Source organism: Suncus etruscus, chromosome 6, assembly GCF_024139225.1.
Source record: "Suncus etruscus isolate mSunEtr1 chromosome 6, mSunEtr1.pri.cur, whole genome shotgun sequence".
NCBI classification, from domain to species: domain Eukaryota; kingdom Metazoa; phylum Chordata; class Mammalia; order Eulipotyphla; family Soricidae; genus Suncus; species Suncus etruscus.
In genome coordinates, this window is record NC_064853.1 from 15,686,818 (window position 1) to 15,708,104 (window position 21,287).

Here is a 21,287-nt window from a genome sequence, read left to right on the forward strand (position 1 = left end):
CAGTGTTTACAATGGTTAGTAATGGAAGAAAATCCCAAGGAAATTTGATTGTTTGGAATTGTACAGAATGTGAAAGTGTGCAGAGATATTTGAAATAGCTTTTGGAAAGGAGGCAGATAGTTCCTGATTGGTGAAAATCTTTTTTAAAAATACAGAATTTTATTGGCAGTAACTCTATTTATGTTCCTTACCTTCAGCTTCCGGCTTTGTTGGGTTTGTTCTTGGGCCACATCTAGTATTGCTCAGACTTACTCCTGGCAGTGCTTAGAAGATCCTCTGTGATGTCTGGATTCAAACAAACATGGTTAGCCTTATCCCCGGTATTATCTCTTAGGTCCCATTTTTAACTTTAATTTTACGTAAGACTATAGGTATATTATTAATACTTTTTTGTTGTATTAAAATAGTTACTTATAATTATAATAGTTACTTATCTTTCCATTCAGATCTCATCATTACACCACTGTTAATATGGATGTTTCAAGAATACTATATTATCTTGTCCCACCCATCAGCAGAGTATCACTGTCCCTCCATCCCTGTCTCTAAGTCCCTTTCCTTCTCTCTTACCCTTCTGCCTCCTCTTTCAGCTAAGCAAAAACTCAGCTCTAGGGGCCAGAGAGATAGCACAGTGAGTGATAGTATCAGGGTGCTTGCCTTGTACATGGCCCACCTGGGTTGGCTTCCCAGCATTCCGTATGGTCCCCTGAGTGCCAATAGGAGTTATTCCTGAGTGCGGAGTCAGGAGGAATTCCTGCGAATTGCCATGTGACCCCCTTCCCCAATACCAAAGCACAAAACAACAAAAACAAAACTCAGTTTTGTGGGCAGACTTTTCAGTCTGTTACCACTGGCCATTGTCTATGCCTTTGATATGTTTCTTCATATTCTACTAATGGGAACAGTCATGATGAATTTCTCCTTTTCCTTTTGACTCAGTTTGCTCAGCATGATTCCCTTCTATTTTCTCTAAGTTACAGCAAATTGCAGGCATAAAGACTGCCTGATCACTTAGTGAATGAGTTCATTGATTTCCATTTGTTAAGCTATAAGGAAGAAAGGCAGCAGGCACGAAAAAATATGCTGATTTTGGGACAACAAAGAATGTAAATGCAGCCTATGACAGTAGGTAGACACGAGCAGTGTGTATGTGTGTGTGTGTGTGTGTGTGTGTATATATATATATATATATGTATATATATATGTGTGTGTGTGTATATATATGTATATATATATATATATATATATATATATATATATATATATATATATATATATATACACACACATACTTGCTTTCAGGGATCTTCACACAGATCAAAGAGATGGGATGGGAATCCTCTAAATCAAATAGATCAAATCTTGCTGCCTTTGGAGTTTTTATGATATGGCTTTGTAAATTCACCAGGTTTACTGTGCTTTGTTTGCTCTGCAACAATCATAGCCAGTGATACTGCATTATTGATTCCAAAGAAAGGGACCTCCGTTTAAGAGGTCTGAGGAGGAGAAATGAAATACTATGTGAAAAATACATAATATCTAAGTCAAGCAGAAAGGCGCGGTATCCAGACTAGCTACCTGAAATGATGTTAAGATACTATAAAGGTGATGATTTGGGGGCCTTGAATGCAACTGAGCTGGAGTCAATCCCCAGCATCACCTCTGGTCCCCCATGTCCACTCTTTGAGTGATCCCTGAATGTAGATCCAGGAGTAAACCCTGCCTCCGCACTGCCAGGTGCAGTGCAAACTTTCAAGTTAAAAAGATAGAAGTTGTTAAATTTTATGAGACTGGAAAGTTTATCTGGGGTTTAAAAAAATGGTAAAAATTGGGGTTTGAAGATAGAAATTCTTGAATAGCTAGCTGGATGAGATCTGGATTTGGTTCTGTATGTTTATGCTCTTCTAGTTGGGGGTACATATTTTTGTGGGGGTACAGCTATGTGGCGGATACAAGCTTATGTAATAAACATCACACATCTTCCACAGACATCATTTCGTAGGAGATGGGAAGAAATCATTCTTTCATATGATAATAAGCTGTAGAGAAGTTGACATAATTCATGTACAATTTAAATTGTAAATGACCAGATTTTTAATTCAAGGGAGTAGATTTGAGAATTTTAATTTCAGTGACCAGATTTGATAATTCCTAGTAAGATTCTAAAAGAAAATTGTGGCTCTAGGAGCCATTTCATCCCATAACTCCAGAACCCTGTGAAGATATATATATATATATATATTTACTTTTATTTATTTATTTTTGGTTTTTGGGCACACCTGACGGTGCTCAGGGGTTACTCCTGGCTGTCTGCTCAGAAATAGCTCCTGGCAGGCACGGGGGACCATATGGGACACCGGGATTCGAACTAACCACCTTTGGTCCTGGATCGGCTGCTTGCAAGGCAAACACCACTGTGCTATCTCTCCGGGCCCCTATTTATTTATTTATGACCCGTAGCTGTGACACTCTTAATAGGCTTGTTTGAATGGCCGAGGCCAAAGTAATAGTCAGACATTGTAGGGATTGTGCCCAAAGTAGTAGGGAAGATTGAGGGGAATTGGACAAAAATGAGGAGGCCAAACAGGAGACGACTTAATACTTTAATTTAATACTCAAAGTCACCTTTGGCAGGTGCCTTGTAGTAGAAGTGGGCAGAAAGAAGATAGAATTTGGCTTGAAAGACTTGTACTTTAAGAGAGGCGATTTACTACAAAGTTAAGTAAAAAGGCAGACATGGCTACCTTCTGGGTTTTAAACTTCTATGACTACAAGAATATTAGGGCTATTGCTGAGAGGAGGAGGGAGGGAGGGAAAGGGAAGGAGGAGTAAAGGAAGAAATGAGGGAGGAAAAAAGGAAAGAGAAGAGGAAGAAAAGATTGAAGGGGTGAGCAAGGCATGCATGGGTAGAGAGGTACTGGAGCAGCAAAGGCAGCAGTTAAGTATGCTGAGCTTGCATTTGTATGTTGAATTTCAGAAGCTTGTAAAAGAAAGTGGGCAGGAAAGGAACAGAAATAGAGGTCTCAGATGACTGTGTAGATTCTGTGTCTTTATTTTTGGAAAAATAGGTGGTTCCATGAGAGTGGAGAGAGAGGGAATTTCTGAGGTTAGTGTAGAAGATATTGAATATCATGATTGAAGGTCTTGATTTGTTTCTTGTTACTGACGGACAGGGACTTAATGTGCTGTAGTGATGCTCTGCCGACGGATAACCCTCTTTATATTCTGTCAGGGGTAATCCTCAGAGCATAGTAGCAATTTTAGTAGTGATGTAGGGTAAAAGGGGAAGTCAGGTTTGGAAGGAGTTTTGGAGTGAGGTAAAAGAGATGGAGAGTGAATGAAGTGCACTGACAGGAAACCTTTGGAGTCTTTTATGGGGAGATGAGAACTTTGGGTAGAGGTGAGGCCAAAAGGAGACAGTTTTGTGAACCCCAAGTAACAAAATCCTTTCTTTCCCAGGATTCTCCTGGTAAAGAATTCTGAGTTTTATGTGCAGAAAAAAAAAAAGTTATGGCAGAAGGGTACAGAACCAAGTATACTTGTGTGAGAATGGAGAAATACTAGAAAACATTGGACTGGAGAACTCATACAGGGATTAAGGTGTGTTTCTTGGATGCAGCTGACCCTAGTTTGGTCCCCTGGACCCTATCTGGTGCCCCGATTACAGCCAGGAGTGATCCCTGAGCACCGAGCCAGGGTAACTTCTGAGCTTAGATAGATGCGACCTAAAAGCCCAATCACAACTCCGTCCAGAAGGGAAACTGTCAGGAATGACATATTTACGTTACATTTGTTTTATTTTTGGAAAATAGAGTTTTGTTTGCTTTTGAAGCAAGGTAGTTTTTATTGAATGGAACTCACTTAGAAAGTTGTGGAAAGGGATGAAAGAGAAAGAAATGATTGGAATCATTCTCTCATCAAAAATCAATGAGTTGGTTGGGCCAGAGAGACAGCATGAAGGTAGTGCTTTTGCCTTGCTTGCAGAAGGACAGCGGTTCGAATCCTGGCATCCCAGATGGTCCCCCGAGCCTGCCAGGAGCAATTTCTGAGCGTAGAGCCAGGAGTAACCCCCTGAGCACTGCTAGGTGTGACCCAAAAACCAAAAAAAAAAAAAAGAAATCTATGAGTTGGGGGACTGGAAAGATAGCATGGAGGTAGGGCATTTGCCTTGCATGCAGAAGGACAGTGGTTCAAATCCCGGCATCTCTCTGAGCCTGCCTGCCAGGAGCGATTTCTGAACATAGAGCCAGGAGTAACTCCTAAGCGCTGCCAGGGGTGACCCCCCAAAAAAAAATTGTACCTGGAGGGGCCGGAGTGGGAGGGCATTTGCCTTGCAAGTAGCCAACCCAGGACCAACGGTGGTTCAAATCCCCGGCATATTATATGGTCCCTCGTGCCTGCCAGGAGCGATTTCTGAGAAGAGAGGCAGGAGTAATCCCTGAGAGCTGCTGGGTGTGGCCCTCCCAAAAGAAAAATCTATGAGTTGGGGCTGGAGAGATAGCACAGCGTGTAGGACATTTGCCAAAATGACTTGGGTTTGATCCCCAGCATCCCATAGGGTCCTCTGAGCCTGCCAGAAGTAATTTCTGAGCGCAGAGCCAAGAGTAACCCCTGAATGCCGTCGAGTGTGGGCCCCCCTCCAAATCTATGGGTAGATGATATATAAGAATTTAGATTGTTGAAGGTTCTTTGAGCTAGCGTGTTAGTTTGTTTCATCTTCAAGTGATGAAATCTGTTTCTAAGATCTCCCATTAAGGATTTACTACCAAGCTATTAAACCGCAGTAATGTGGGTTGAGTTTAATATTTAATTTATTGCCTTTATAATTTGCCATGTTCATTTAGGGCTGACTGAACCTGATTTTGGCTGGATCAACATCTTGGTTGATTGTATCTAGCTTCCCAATTTAAGTTTTCCAGCATATTCTTCTTCCTTCTCCATTTTAATTTTTGCTTTGATTTCTTGTAGTAGCCGTTGAGGTTACTTTCCTCACATCCTCATCCCACCACCAGCTTCTTAAAGAAGGTAGATAATGGAGACAGATTCATAGGTAGTTCCTCTATTATTTTTAAATATTCCTAAGGGCTTAGCTTCACATATAAATGAGTGTCATTGATTCCTGTATGCCAGTAATTGTAGCTTTCATGTGCATGTGAAAATGTATTAAAAAAAGTTTTCTAAGGAAGGTAAAGAAGTAAATTACCTAGTTTAGTTAGAGCCAACTTAACTTGTAGGCTAAACAGGTATATTTTTTAAAACCTCTAGAGAAAATGTTGATTTGGGAATTGAGATTTTAAAGCCAACACTGAAGTATTAATATTAACTAATACTTTGGGAAGATACTTTGAAGCTAGGAAAATAAAACACTGATTCTAGAAAAACTATACCTGAGAAACTTTCTGTGCAGGTAAAGAGTCCTTTTGTTCTGTAGTCCTGAGTAAACACCAACTGTGTGTTTTGGGAGGGCACATGGCTGGGCACATGGCCAGAAAGTTCAACTCTGTTTAACCTGTAGTTAGTTTCATGATTGCCCAACTGGAAGGAATATTCAAATTAATGCTGTTCTCTTAGGTCTTCTAGCTCAATTTGTAAAATGTAAGTAGATTTCTTCACTACAGAACAGTGAATTTAGAATTCAGAATTCTCTTGAAAATGAAAGGGAAAAAAAAAGATGCATTGATAACTGCAGATTAGACAGACACCCATTTTCTTAAGTATTGTTTGTAAAATTGATGTAAGTAAACGAGTTGTTTAATCTCAAGTTCCTTAATTATTTTAGAGTCTCGTAAAAGTTTTTCTTCGTAAATCAATGTCTTGTTGACACGTTCCTAGTTTTTTAACACTATGTGTTTTAGAAGTAAGATTCACTCCTTCAAATATATATATTCCTATATGCTGACCAATAAATTGAGACACCTATTTGGGTGAGAGAGAAAGAGAGTGGAGGGCTAATTTGTTTGCCTTACATACAGTGGATCTGGGTTCAATTCCCAGCACCACATATGCTCCCTGAGCACCTCCAGGAATGACCTTTGAGCATAGGACCAGGAGTAAGCCCTGAGCACTGCCAGATGTGGCCTAAACCTTCATCCTACTCCCAGCCCCCACAAAGTTAAAGTTTCTTGTAGAAAAATACTGACAATGTTAATAGGCTTCTTTAAAGTCATTTTAATTATCTTTGCTAAAATGTAGAGTTTAAGGCAATTCTCATGTAAAATGTATTAGACCAATTTTTCATAATTTTTTTTGTTTTGTTTTGTTTTGGTTTGGTTTTTTTTGTTTTGATTTTGGGCCACACCCGGCGGTGCTCAGGGGTTACTCCTGGCTGTCTGCTCAGAAATAGCTCCGGCAGGCATGGGGGACCATATGGGACACCGGGATTTGAACCAACCACCTTTTGGTCCTGGATCGGCTGCTTGCAAGGCAAGCGCCGCTGTGCTATCTCTCCGTATTCATAATTTTTGTTTATTTTTGACTTGGGGACCCCAGGTAGCAGTGCTCAGGGACAATGCTTAGCTGTATGCATAGGAGTTATTCCTGAAAGTGCTCAGTGGTCCATATGGCACCAAGGTTCTAACACAGGCTTGCAGAACATTTGTTCAGACCATTCAACTTATGAGATAAGCCCTCCAGTATACATTTCTCTTAGGTGTGGTCATTAGTTGAACATTATTTTTTATTCTATGAACTGGCTTTCTGGTCAGCTAATGATCAGTCCTACTATGAGATTTGTTCACTATTTGTTGGGCCTGGAGGAATAGTAATACAGTGGGTAAGGCTCTTGCCTTGTATGTGATTGGCCTAACTCTGGCACCATAGATGGTCTCTTAACCCTGCCAACAGTATCCCTGAGCACCTGAGCACAGAAGACAGGAGGAAGTCCTGAGCACAGTGGGATGGTCCCCAATAACAACACAATAATGTTGTTTTTATTAAGTATGGAGTTGGTTTTCTATATTAGCTTTATTTCTTTATAGAAAAAGAAGAGAATAAATTTGGGAAAAAATTAATTTATTTTTTCTCTGATTTAAAAATTTATTTCTGTTTTGCTTTGCCAGAATTCTCAGTAAAGCTGGTAAGGTGCTTGCCTTGCACTTGGCTGACCTGAGTACCCCAGTATCCCAGAGAGTCTGAGTGTGCCAGGAATTTCCTAAGTACAAAGCCACGAGTTACACTGAGCATCACCTGGTGTGGTCAAAACACCCTGTCAAAAATTACTTCTATTTTGGAACCAGAGCATTAGTCAAGTGGGTAAGATGCAGTTGTCTGGAACCAAATATGGTCCCCTGAGCTTGTTATTAGTGATCCCTGAGCACTACTGGATAAGGCCCAAAACTAAAACTTATTTCTATTTCAAAGAATTTATAGCAGATAATAATTGCTCTGATAATCACAGTTACTTTAAGGAAAAATTCCATATTTTTCTTAATGATGGTAGGTATCTACCTTACAAGGCTGACTAGTAGAGAATGTTGACATATTGACAGAAATGAGCAATCTGAACTTGTCAGCCTTTATTTTGGGTATTTTAGAAGAAAGATTTGGATACTGGAGCCTAAGCCATAGTATAGTTTGCAGGGTACTTGCCTGGCACCTGAGATAGAGTTTTATCCCTAGCATCCAAAAAAGTCCCCCTAGCACTGCCAGGAGTCATTTCTGAGTGCAGAGACAGGAATAACCCCTGAGCATTGCCAAGTATGGCCCAAAAACAAAAACAAGAGGAAGATTTGGATTCTAAATATATCACTAAGTAGGTTCTCCTATTGAGGGACTGACTAACTGGTAGTTTAAGTGAACAAATATTGAATGGTTAAATATTCTCTGTTTACACACTTGATGTCATTTTGGGGAAGGGGATTTTGCAAAGTCCAGTGGTTCTCAATGGCTGTTTTCAGTTGGCATGGACTCTCTCCCCCCAACCCCCCCATGCAATGCTAAAGAAACAGAATAGGGCTGGCCACATGCAAGACATTTCTTTAAACTCTTATACAAACTCTCTGACATCAGAATGTGACATAATCATGTATTGTCTTTTAACTCCGTAAATAAATACTTGCACATTATTCGTGGATACTCAAAATAGGATTTTTGGACTATATGCCTCCTTCTATTTTACTTATTACATATTTGCGGGGAGCAGAATAATCTTCATTGATTTAGTTTTGATCAGACACAATATTGAAGTAATTAATTCTGAACATTTTATATGGAACATTTTCTGGCTGTATTTTTTTTTCTTTTCCATCTTCCAAATAGCTGAAGAAAATTTGTTTAAGAAGGTAGATAGATTCTTAAGAGTTTATTTAAAGTATCTATCCTATCAAAGTCTATAGCACTTAATTAAAATGTTTTACTTAATATAAATCATTATAATTATGATAATTATAAGTCATCAAATTAAACTGTGATGGGTATAATTAAGAAAAGACATGTAGATGTGATAAGTGGTGGGTATAAAAATACTTAGAATAATAATTGCCAACAAATGTGTCATTATTTTTAAGTTCTGCAAAGGCCAGAATTGTTCCTCTTTCAGTTTTGCAATTCTAATGCCCAGTCCATGAATGAAGGAAGGAATAAATGAATGAAGTCCCCTTACTGTGAAGCTTCCCAAAAACCACTTTTTGTTTGTTTGTTTGTTTGTTTGTTTTGGTTTTTGGGCTACACCCAGCGGCGCTCAGGTATTACTCCTGGCTTTGTACTCAGAAATTGCTCCTGGCAGGCTCAGAGAATCATACAGGGTGCTAGGGATCGAAGCCAAATTTTGTCCTGAGTTGGCTGTATGCAAGGCTAATGCCTTACCTGCTGTGCTATTGCTCTGACCCCTACAAGTTCTTCATAGTTGGGTTTCAGACATATAATGTATCAGGGCCAATCCCACCACCAATGTTGACTTCCCTCCATCAATGTTCCCAGAGTGCATCCCATGCCAACTCTCTTCCCCAGCCTGCCAGCATAATAGGCCCATTTTAAGTTTTGATTGTGAAAGTTTTGGTCTCATGATTTAATTCTGTTGACTTTAATTTGAATATTTACTGTTTGTTTCTTTTTAACACCACCAATGTACCACCAAGGCACTTGGACTCCCTTATGTCATATTTGTGTTTCTCCTCCTCCACTCAATTTCTTTCCTTCTGCTCCCTGTACTCTGGAGCCATTAACTCCTTAATTCACATTTAAGCCATTATATTTCTTCATGCAGTTATTCTAAATACCACATATAAGTCATATCATTCTATATTTGTTCTTCTTCTGGCTTACTTCTTTTAACATCTCTCTGTTTCATCCATATTGCAGCAAAATGCATAATTGCATCATTCCTTATAGCTATATAGTAGTTCATTGTATATATGTATCACATCTTCATGATCCACTCATCTGTTGTTGGATATTTAGCTTGATTCCAACTCTTAGCTATTGTATTGAGAGCTGCAATGAATAGCAGTGTGCATAAATTCTTTGGATCAGTGTTTTTCTTTTCTGGGAATAGATACCCCAAAGGGGTGGTTCATATGACAGATCAAATCTTAGCTTACTAAAAATCTTTTCAACTATTTTCCATAGGGGTCAGACCAGGCAGCATTCCCATGAGCAGTGGATGAGAATTTTTTGCTCTCTACATTCCCAGCAACACAAATTGTTCCCAGTATTTTTGAAATGTGCCCTCCTTACAGAACACCAAAACTCTTAACCCCTTAAATATTTCAGCATGTACCTCTTACATCATGACGTTACATGATAACATCACAGTACCATGCAATACCACTATCATTCAATAAAATTGATAGTACGATTGACTCTTGAACAGTGTTTGGGTAATGTGATGTTAGGAGTGCCTACCTTTCTGTAATGAAAAAAAAAAAAAAAAACCCACGTATAACTTGACTCCCTACCAAACTTAAATACTGTCATCTTTGCTATCTGCTAGGCCAAGAGGCTGTATGATATCAGGATATCAGAATTTGTAGATGTTTAAGTCCTCTATAATTGATGCCTCCTGTCCATAAGTTCTCATCTACAGATTCAACCTACAGTTGAGTCAGTAAAAATTACAGAATCAGGACCGGAGAGATAGCATGGAGGTAAGGCATTTGCCTTTCATACAGAAGGTCGGTGATTTGAATCCTGGCATCCCAAATGGTCCCCCGAGCCTGCCAGGAGCAATTTCTGAGCATAGAGCCAGGAGTAACCCCTGAGCGCTGCTGAGTGTGACCCAAAAACAAAAACAAACAAACAAACAAAAATTAACAGAATCAGTAAACATGGAACCTGCAGATACTGAGGTGAGGGACAAGTGGATTTATAGGGAGAAGCACATGACACAAGAAAATCCACACTGTGTTTTATAGGGTGTAAGAAAAAAATATCAGAATTCATTTTGAGTGAATACATTGTATTTGGTCAATTTTTCTCATTCCCTTTTGAAAAGACTTTGGATATGTGTTTTTTTTTGTTTGTTTTTTGTTTTTTTTGTCCACCCCATTCACAATACAAACCAGGCAAAGGGCCTGGGTTGAGGTGTACATGGGGTGCATTTACTGTACCTCCTCTTTCTATACAGTCAGTGTAAAGAACACAGCCTGTGGTAAGCATTGGGAGGCTTTGAATATGGTTTTTCTTTTTAAAAAGTTTTTTTATTAAGTCACTGTGATCTACAGTTATTCAGTTTGAATTTCAGATATACAATGTTCCACCATCAACCCCACCACCAGTGTCATTTTCCCTCCCGTGTTTTCTCCAATTCCCCAGCCTGCCTCCTGGACAGGTATATTTTTAAGCTTGGGTGCTGTAGTTTGGATCTCAGGCTTTCAATGTTGTGGTGCTATTGGTTTCAGTTTTGTTGGTTGCTCAAGGGACCATATGACATGCAGTGCTGTTGATTGAATGTGGTCCCAGCTACATGCGTGGCAAGTACCTTCACCTTTGTACTAGCTCTCCTCCCCTTTGGATACTTAGTTTTGATGGTAGTGCCAAAAGTTGAGGGATTTGGTGATAATAGTTTGTAAGGAGGAACTTCATCAAATTATCTTATCATATTCGTCAGTTTTTTTTTCATTCAAGTGAAGGGCAGGAGTAGTTCTCGGTGCTCTTGCTTTGGATGAAAGAGAGTTTTCAGTGGATTCTTGAATTCCATTTGTTCTTCTTAACTGATGAAAGAATATAAATCTACTTTTAATAAAGTACTGAATATACAATAAAAAAGACCAGATATACAAGGGGTTCTGAGCGAGGATATCAGCAGAATAACTTCTTAGGCATTTTTAGTTCAGACCATGTCATTACTTTGGCATGCACTGTGATCTTACAGATAACCTATTTTCAAAATAGGTTTAATATTTAATATTAAATATTTAATCAAATATTTAATTTGATTTATTCAAATGCACATTTAATGAGTTAGAAAAATAAGCGGGGGAGAGCAAGGCAAGAGACAGCTGGTTTAAAATAAATACCAGCAAGATCAAAAGCAGAGAGTTGGTTTAGAATATGTTAATATCTATTTATATGACTAGAAATCATTAATATTCTATTCAGTAATCCAGGCAGTTTTACATTTATTAACTCTTAAGCTATAAATAATTTTGGTGTTCTAGCTACACAATAGTACATATTTATACTGCTTTTTTTTTAACAGTTTTACTATGTAAAACATATCTGTAGACTTCACAAATTGGCAGGCTTATTTGCTTACTTTTCACAGATTTAACATCTCATTGTCAGTTTATCCATTTATTTTTATTGAAGTGTGCTGGCTTTGGGGTAGAGAGATAGTACAGCAGTTAGGGTGCTTGCCTTGCATTCAGGTTCAAACCTAGGTTTAGTCCCTGACACTCCATATGGTCCCTTGTCTCTGGATTACTTCTAGGAGTAATCCCTGAGCACAGAGCCAGGAGTACATTCTGAGCATCACAGAGTGTGCCCCTTCCCCGTTAAAAACAAACAAACAAAAACCCCACCAAAATTGTTCTAAAAACAGGTTATTTTAAAGTCCTATATAAAAGTAAAGTGGACTGACTGGCTTTTAATTTATTGATAACTTTTCCTTATTAATGGCCTAAAGAAGTTGGTTGCCTCTTAAGTCTAATGATGCCAGCACACATGAAACTCCCGAAGACCTACGCCTGGATCTGTTATAGTTTATTTGTTATAGTTTAGTTGGGTATAAATGCTTCTAACAAATACGTGAGTCTTGGAAGCAGCTTGTCACTTAGAAGCTTCCTTAGTATGTGTGACCCTAGTGGTTGCTGAGCCCCATTGGGGTGGCCCAGCACCTCTGTGTCCTAGTTCTTTCACATCCCCATGTTCTAGTAGTGAGCCTTTGTCTGACCCATTTGGCTGAGTACTGCCAGGACTAGCCTTGGGCTCCCTGAGCACTGTCTGGGATGCTCCCCCCCCCAAGATAAATTTAGTGGTTGAATTCATTGTATATTTGTTATTACACACAATGCATGTCAGTTCACTCATAACAGTTTTGGCATTTGTGAACAGGTTTACTTAGCAAAATATATAGTAAAATAATTCAGAAAAAAGAATGTGATAAGGTCATGGAAATCAAAGTACTTTCTTTTTTTTTTTGGTTTTTGGGCCACACCCGTTTGACGCTCAGGGGTTATTCCTGGCTATGTGCTCAGAAATCGCCCCTGGCTTGGGGGGACCATATGGGACGCCGGGGGATCGAACCGCTGTCCGTTCCTTGGCTAGCGCTTGTAAGGCAGACACCTTACCTCTAGCGCCACCTTCCGGGCCCTTTTTTTTTTTTTTTTTTGGGAAATCAAAGTACTTTCTAGAAGCCCAAAATACCCTATTATAAATGGCTCATTTTTGGTTTTAGTTATTGGCAATTTTTATTAGCTTCTCATATTATTTTGAGAGCCTTTTTGAATGGTTGTTTTATTGTATTACTATATGAATGTTTTGAATTAATGATGCTACATATTTGGAATGCATATCTTTTGACACAGCTTGATTCTAAAAGAAGCTTTCCTCATCTAGTTATTCATTTATTTTGTAGGTTAATCAGACAGACACTCAGTTTCTAGCAATATTCAGGATCACAGTTTCTTGTGTTCATATTGAGTTTTTATTGACTTCTGTGTCTTGGACATTTTCAACATGTTGAATATTCTCACATACCAGACAGTTGTTCAGTAAAATTATATTTTAGTTCAGAGACAGACAAGATAACAAAAATAATTAAGGATTTAAGAGGAGAATCCCGGTGCTTAAGTCTACCATTGCTTAAATCCATGAAGGCATCTATGAAAATTTGTACTGATGTTTTATTTTGGGGGGTCCCACTTAGTGATGCCCAGGGGTTACTCCTGGCTTTGCACTCAGGAATTATTCCTTGTTTTGGTCAGGAGACCATATGGAATGGCAGGGAATAAATAAACCCCAGTTGAATGTGTGCAAGGATCGTGCCTGACTCATTCATTGTACAATAACTCCGGCTCTTTGTGGGAATTTTCTATAGATCAAGATCTAAAGGAAGTGAGTGAGGTGGAACCTACAGACACCAGGGAGAAGAACATTGCAGACAAAGGGAGCTACCAAGGCAGATGCTCGGGAATGATTGCTTGCCAGTAGGCTTGGTTAGCAGCAGAAAGTGGGATGACAGAAAAATCCATAGGATAATGCAAGGTCACCTTTTCCATCTGGGGTTTCGAGACACCATGAGCAACATGGGAAGCCACTGTGGGATTTGAAGCAAGAGATTTATGGCCTAATGTATCTTTTAATAGAACCACTTTGGCTGCAGATTGAGGATGTACTTTATTAGGAGTTAAATGTGTCTTTCCTCACAGCAGTTCTACAAGGTGGATTCTGTTCTTTTCAATCACACACAACTTCCTGAGAGGGTTTAGTTTCAGAACCTGCTCACTGCTTTGAATCTTTTACTTCCTATCTAGCTAGGATTAGTTAAAATGATCGTAGACTTTACTGTTTCCTTAAGCTTCCGCTTTATGTGAGAGGTTGGTTGGGCAGAAAATAAAAGAGCCACTTACCTGATTTTCTATTTCTTTTATTTGGCTGTGCTGTTGGTGTAATTGTCTGTACTGTTCTTCCACAGTATGGAGAAGGTCCTTAATGTTGTTATCTTGTTGTTCTACAAATGTCTGGATAGAGGTTGTAGATTGGTTAGGTTTCTTTCTTTTTTTCCTCTTTTTTTTTTTTAAATTAAGTTGTACATTTTTATTTTCTAAAACACTAGCACAGTCAGGTTTTTTTAAACTAACAGTGAATAGTAGATATTGGAACAATTTTTATGGCACACTTATTTCAGACATTGTACCTTTCTGTTTTTATGTGTTATTTAGAATGTTCTATATCTAAAATCTGATCTTCTGAACTTTCAGCTATTTTAATTACATATTATTTTATTAAGGAATAACTAGATACCATTTACTGTGTAGATTTTGTACATTTTAAACACAGGAAAATTGTTTTAATATTATGACCCTTTAGCTTCTTGTATCTAGTAATTTGCAATACTGTAGTAATTTAATGTAGTAAATTGATTTTTCATTATTGTATGAATATAGTATTCGGTTTTTTTTGTTTTTTTGTTTTTTTTTTTGCTTGGGGGGATCACACCCAGTAGCACTCAGAGGTTACTCCTGGCTCTATGCTCAGAAATCACTCCTGGCAGGCTTGGGAGACCATATGGGATGCCGGGACTCGAACTACTGTCCTTCTGCATGCAAGTCAAACACCCTACCTCCAATGCTATCTCTCTGGCCCTTAGTATTTGTTTTTATATATAATACTAGGCAAACATAAAAACAACTAGAAATTATAATGGGAATTTTATTTTCTAGAGTCTGTTATCCTTAAGAAAAATAAAGTCAACAAAACAGCAACATATTTCAAATAGCTTGTCTAAAATGCTTTTCCCAATAGATCCACATCACAAACAACCATGTATAGCCATTGCTTCTACTTACTTTAAGTGAAGTTACTTCTGGGTGTTCCTGAATTTCAGGTTGGTCTTTGATTAAGTGAGTTAACTGTTCCTCCAGATATCTCACTTTTTCTTGCAGTAGAATTTTTTCTTCTAGGAGATTTTCAATTTTCGAGTTGAGTTCAAGTGACATATTCTTCACTTCTTCATTTTTGACTTGCAGTGTGGATGTAGTTTTTCTGAGTTCCTTTTCTTCTTCTTTGATTTTATTCGTTTGCAAGGATAGGTCATAAAAAGACTGATCAAATATATTAAGTTTTTGAAATATGTCATTAAGTTGACCCTTGGTTTTATGAACAAAGTCTTTAAGACCATGTCCCAACTGAAGGAGGCCATTGGCTAAAATTTTTACGTCGTCCAACATAGCAAATCTTGATTTTGGCTCTGGAGATACAGAATCGAGTGATAAATAATCTTGATCAATGCTGGAAGAAATAACTAGAGGAATAATGACAAAGAAGATCTTAATTGTGTTCATTTTACCCAGATTATTTGATTTCAAGGAATTTCGAATTAACTTTTCCTCTAAGCTAGATTAGTTGTCTAAACTCTATATATACCACTGTTGACACATGCACAGTAAGGTTGGCAGGTGAATATCGTTAATCATTAAGCCATGTAAACTTGTTCAAATGTAACCTTCCATGTTGAATAAGATCAATGCCAAATGGAATCAAAGAAATGAGCCAACTACCTGATTAAATAGTGTTTCCATGTTTACTTTTGCTATATTATAGCTAAATTTTTAATTTTACATTACCCACCTGTTTTTAAAGGCTCATTTTAATTTATCATCATTTTAAAATAGATGTTCCAGGGTAAATTACATTCTTTTGATTGGTGAATGTATTAACAAAGAAGAAAAACTAAAAATTGGAAAGTTTTCAAAGTATATTTTAATTATTTTGCTAATAATAACCCACCCACCAAAACACCTTCTTTTCTTTCTCTCTCTCTCTCTTTCTCTCTCTCTCTCTCTCTCTCTCTCTCTCTTCTTCTTCTTCTTCTTTCTTTCTTTCTTTCTTTCTTTCTTTCTTTTCTTTCTTTCTTTCTTTCTTTCTTTCTTTCTTTCTTTCTTTCTTTCTTTTCTTTCTTTCTTTCTTTCTTCTTTCTTTCTTTTTCTTTCTTTCTTTCTTTTTCTTTTCTTTTTTTCTTTCTTCTTTTAGTTCTTTCTTTCTTTCTTTCTTTTCCTTCTTCTTTCTTTCTTCTTTCTTTCTTTCTTTCTTCTTTCTTTCTTTCTTTCTTTCTTTTCTTTCTTTCTTCTTTCTTTCTTTCTTTCTTTCTTTCTTCTTTCTCTTTCTTCTTCCTTTCTTCTTCCTTCCTTCCTTCCTCCTTTCTTTCTTCTTCTTCTTTTTTCTTCTTTCCTTTCTTTCTTTCTTTCTTTCTTTCTTTCTTTCTTTTCTTTCTCTTTCTTTCTTTCTCTCTCTCTCTCTCTCTCTCTCTCTCTCTTCCTTCCTTCCTTCCTTCCTCCCTCCCTCCCTCCCTCCCCTCCCTCCCTCCCCCTTCCTCCCTTCCTTCCTCCCTTCCTTCCTTCCTTCCTTCCTTCCTTCCTTCCTTCCTTCCTTCCTTCCTTCCTTCCTTTTCTTTCTTTTTCTTCCCTCCCTCCCTCCCTCCCTCCCTCCCTCCCTCCCTCCCTCCCTCCCTCCCTCCCTCCCTCCCTCCCTCCCTCCCTCCCTCCCTCCTTCCTTCCTTCCTTCCTTCCTTCCTTCCTTCCTTCCTTCCTTCCTTCCTTCCTTCCTTCCTTCCTTCCTTCCTTCCTTCCTTCCTTCCTGTTTTTGAGTTACACCCAGCAGCTCTCATTGGTTACTCCTGGCTCTGCACTCAGAAATCACTCCTGGCAGGCTCAAGGGGACCATATTGAGATAATGGGGATCCAGCCTGGGTTGGCCTCATTGCAAGGCAAACTTTCAGCCCACTGTGCTATCACTCTGGTCCCCCAAAAAACTTCTTAATGAAGCTTTTTTTTTTTTTACTTCTGTGAGTGGTGGTGATGATTTTCAGTGGTGCTTTCTTTCTCATGGTGTTCTAAGCTAATTATGGTTATGAGCTTCTTGCTATTTGTCACAGTAATTATATATCATATCTTTTTACTTTACATGGTTGATTCTAACTGTGTCTCTGTATTACACAGTGTCCTCAAATAAGTGCATATTTTACTCCTTTCTTCTATTTTATATCTATCTAGATATTTTGGGCCTTTGTTCAGGGCTTACCCTTTTTTTTTTTTGGTATTTTTTTGAGGTTTTTTTGGGCCACACCCGGCAGTGCTCAGGGGTCACTCCTGGCTGTCTGCTCAGAAATAGCTCCTGGCAGGCACAGGGGACCATATGGGACACCCGGATTCAACCAACCACCTTTGGTCCTGGATCGGCTGCTTACAAGGCAAACGCCGCTATGCTATCTCTCCGGGCCCTCAGGGCTTACTCTTGATTCTGTGCTTATGGAGGAGCTCAGGGGACTCTTTGGTGCTGGACATCAAATCCAGATCAGATGCATGCAAAACAAGCTACTCATCTTCCATACTATCTCTCCATTCTCTTTAGTATATTCTGTGTCTCTGTGTATTCACTGAAATAGTAATAGTGATGTAAATTTTTAAGACAAGACCAAAATTAAATCTTCCGTATTTCCACAGTCAGAAACTATTGATACATCATCCTTTTTTTTTTTTTCTGGTTTTTAAGCTTTGCACTAATATGATAACAGAAATTTAACAAAATCAAACCAATACTCTGTATAAAATTTAATATCCAACCATGTCTTTTTAACTTAGTGCTAAAAGGCAATGCCTACTAAAGGCTTATATTTACGCGATTATTGTTTTTTGAACATTTTTCTGACAAATTTTTTGAGAAAACAAATGTTTTAAAAATGCTTTATTTGGGGGCTGGAGAGATAGCATGGAGGTAAGGAGTTTGTCTTGCATGCAGAAGGACTGTAGTTCGAATTCCGGCATCCCATATGATCTCCCAAGCCTGCCAGGAGCGATTTCTGAGCATAGAGCCAAGAGTAACCTCTGAGCACTGCCAGGTGTAACCCAAAAACCAAAAATAAACAAAACAAAACAAAAAAAGCCTTATTTGGGTCAGAGTGATAGCACAGCAGGTAGGGCATTTGTCTTGCATGTGGCCAACCTGGGACTGACCTGCGTTCTATCCCTGGCATCCCATATGGTCCTCCGAGCTTGCTAGAAGCCATTTCTGAGCAGAGAGGTAGGAGTAACCTCTGAGTGCAGTCGGGTGTGGCCCAAAAACCTAAAAAGCAAAACAAAACAAATTTCTTATTTGACAGATAATGTGGTGAAATGGTTAAGAGTAAGAGATCTGGAATCAGACCGTGATCTGGGTCCAAAAGCCATCGCTTCCTGTCTTGCCTGTTACTTAATGTACCCCATATCCCATATTTTACATACCTGTAAAATTGGCATAAGGTTATGAGCAATAAAATAAAATTAAAACTAGCTGGAAAATAGAATGCACAGGAATAATAATTTGTGTCACAGGAAACAAACACTCAGCTGCATGCATATATATATATATATATATATAATATGCACATATCAGTCCTACCAAAGATAACTTTTTCATATTGATAACATTTTTTATCAAAGAAAAACTTTAAATAAATTTTAGTATATTTAAATTAAGTTTATAATTGAAGCATTAAACTCCAGCATTCCACTCTGCAGTTGGCTACACCGTGGCAAAAAGTGTGTAAATTTTCTTTCTTTGCTTTATGGGACTCTTTGCATAAATTCTTTTTCTTGGTTCTCAGAGATAACAACTCAATAGGTTGAGTGTAAACTTTGCATGTAGGAGGCACAGAAAGCTGGGGTTCATCCCAGGCACCACATGTGATTCCCCCAGGCACCACCAGATATGACCCTATCAGTACGGCCAAGAGTCCAACAGGCCAACAGTCCTGGGGGATATGGTCCCGTATCCCAATTATCTTACTTTACTTCATGGGCCTGCCTGTCTTCTCCTCTCCCTCTTGTTTCTCCTGACTCCCCTCTCTTTCCCCTCTCTGTCCTTTTCCAGTCTCTCTCTCTCTCTCTCCTAAATAAAACAACTGATTTCACAATAAAGATAAAAGAATTATAAATTGTCCAGCAAAATGTCTAAAATCAACTATTTCCAGTTTCTTGTCTTAGAATGCCTCTTTCTGGTATAAAATAGGGCCCTAGTCTTTTGATAACTTCGAACTAAAAGTTTTTGGAGATCTTAGAACTAAGAGACGTGAGAGACCATAGTAGTTAAGAGCTTGATTTGGGAATAATATTGCGAGAATTAGAATTCTGGCTCGGTGATTTAGCTCAATGACCCTCAGACAAATTGCTTAGTTTTCTGCCTCTCTGTTTTTTTTCTGTCTGGTGAAGATAATACCTGTGTTAAAGTAATGTGTAAACGTTAGTATTTTGGGCTGGAGATGTAACTTAGTGGTAGACTGTATCCTTTACATGTGTGACCTGGCTTCAGTCCCCAGAACAAAAAATATTAAAGCCCGTAGAACTTAACCTAATATCTAGTAAATTCTATATAAAGTTATGTACTAATTTTGGCAATTATGGATGCCTTTATGCCCGTACCCTTACCTTATTGATTTATTGATCTAATTTGTTGGTAAGATAAGAATTTATTTGGTAATTTTCCAAGAGACTCACTTTTTTATTTTTTGGTATCTTGCTTGGTCCTTGGTAAATACAGGACATTTTGGCTCTTAACCTGTGTGTATTTCTTCTAAGTGTTCAATTTTACACTTAGAAATCTTATCACATAAAGAATGCAATAAAGGCGCAATTAAGAAAATAATTATACTAGTGAGGAAGCATAACCAAATAATTTTCTTATTCGTTATTTTCATCTTATCCTTACTGTATATTTTGGAAAATGTAAGAATATACATTGAGGGGCCGGAGAGATAGCATGGAGGTAAGGCGTTTGCCTTTCATGCAGAAGGTCATCGGTTCAAATCCCGGCGTCCCATATGGTCCCCCGTGCCTGCTGGGAGCAATTTCTGAGCATGGAGCCAGGAGTGGCCCCTGAGCACTGCCGGGTGTGACCCAAAAACCACAAAAAAAAAAAAAAAAAGAATATACATTGAACTGAGAAGTCTGCATTTTCTCCCTCTGCTGAAAGGTACTATCAGCTAGTGGTGTGATCATTGGTTACGAAGGGCATATTTCGAAACCTCTAACCAGACTGTCTACTTTCCTGGTTAAAAGTATCGACTCTGCTCTTTCATCTGCTCTCTCCTTTGGAGGACTTGAGATGGGCCAACTTTGTCTTCTTTTGTACTTGAAACTGCTTGACCCTTTCTGTTCTGAAGTTGTATTTCCACTAGCATTTTTGGACAATGCCTGAATGTTAGAACAGCAATAAATAATTCAGAGAATGCATTTGAGAATAATAGAGTTGTAACATGAGCGGTTCCCAAACAGAAAAATCTGCATACTGTAGATGTTTGTCCCATTTTTTTTTGTTTTGTTTTTTCGGGCCACACCCATTTTGATGCACAGGGGTTACTCCTGGCTAAGCGCTCAGAAATTGCCCCTGGCTTGGGGGGACCATATGGGACGCCGGGGGATCTAACCGAGGTCCTTCCTTGGCTAGCGCTTGCAAGGCAGACACCTTACCTCTAGTGCCACCTCGCCGGCCCCGTTTGTCCCATTTTGATGGAGATTTTTTTTTTAAAGGAGAAATTGAAAAGTAGCTCATTCCATCCTATGAAAACACCTAAAGTAGATTCTGACCAAAGAAAGGTGCTGTGTAGACTTTTCTCTAAGTTTAGTTACTGTGCTTAGAAAGGTTTCCAGTTTCTTACACAGTTTATGTAATTTTTCATATGTCACCGTGACACATTACAGGTAGTTATTATTGTTGGTTTAGAGTCCAGGGAGAACTATCTGGATCATTTTTTCCCCCTCATAGTAATTTGGCTGATACTGAGTACAATTAAATTGGGGTAAGTAATTGGTTTTATGGCACGCTGTGGGGGAAAGTCTGCATGGGAAAGTGTAATAAATGTAGTGATTTTATAAGCCGCATTTTATATACCTTTGGATGCTGCGTGCCTCTGTACACACATGGTTAAGGGCAGAAATTAATCTCTTGAGCTAGTGCCATTTAAGTAGATCCCTCACCCAAGATAAAACAGGTGTCTTTATTAACATCTTTTACATAAGACAAAAAGCAAAATTAGATCATTATTTCAAGGTGCCTGCAAGAACTAATAAACGAAACTGTCACGCTACATAGAACTGAAGGACAGTTAGAAGCTGTGTTTAAATTCTAAGCGAAGCAAAGTCCTTTATCCTCCCCCCAGT

General features: G+C 38.5%; 2 protein-coding genes and 1 non-coding gene across 3 annotated transcripts in view; 1 reads left to right on the top strand and 2 right to left on the bottom strand.

Moving 5' to 3' along the window:
- The window catches only part of DOCK7 (dedicator of cytokinesis 7), a 193,924-nt gene that overhangs the window by 69,472 nt on the left and 103,165 nt on the right, over window positions 1-21,287 (top strand). The gene's annotated exons all lie outside the window — the stretch shown is intronic.
- On the bottom strand, window positions 10,469-10,602 carry LOC126012521 (small nucleolar RNA SNORA51). Its single transcript, XR_007496979.1, has one exon. It is a non-coding gene; the product is annotated as a small nucleolar RNA SNORA51 (small nucleolar RNA).
- Window positions 10,821-15,497, bottom strand: ANGPTL3 (angiopoietin like 3). Its single transcript, XM_049774417.1, has 3 exons — window positions 14,946-15,497; window positions 14,007-14,117; window positions 10,821-11,147 (listed from the first exon to the last, which is right to left on the bottom strand). Exons 1-3 carry the CDS (start codon window positions 15,438-15,440, stop codon window positions 11,019-11,021), a joined length of 735 nt encoding a protein of 244 aa, XP_049630374.1. The 5' UTR covers window positions 15,441-15,497; the 3' UTR covers window positions 10,821-11,018.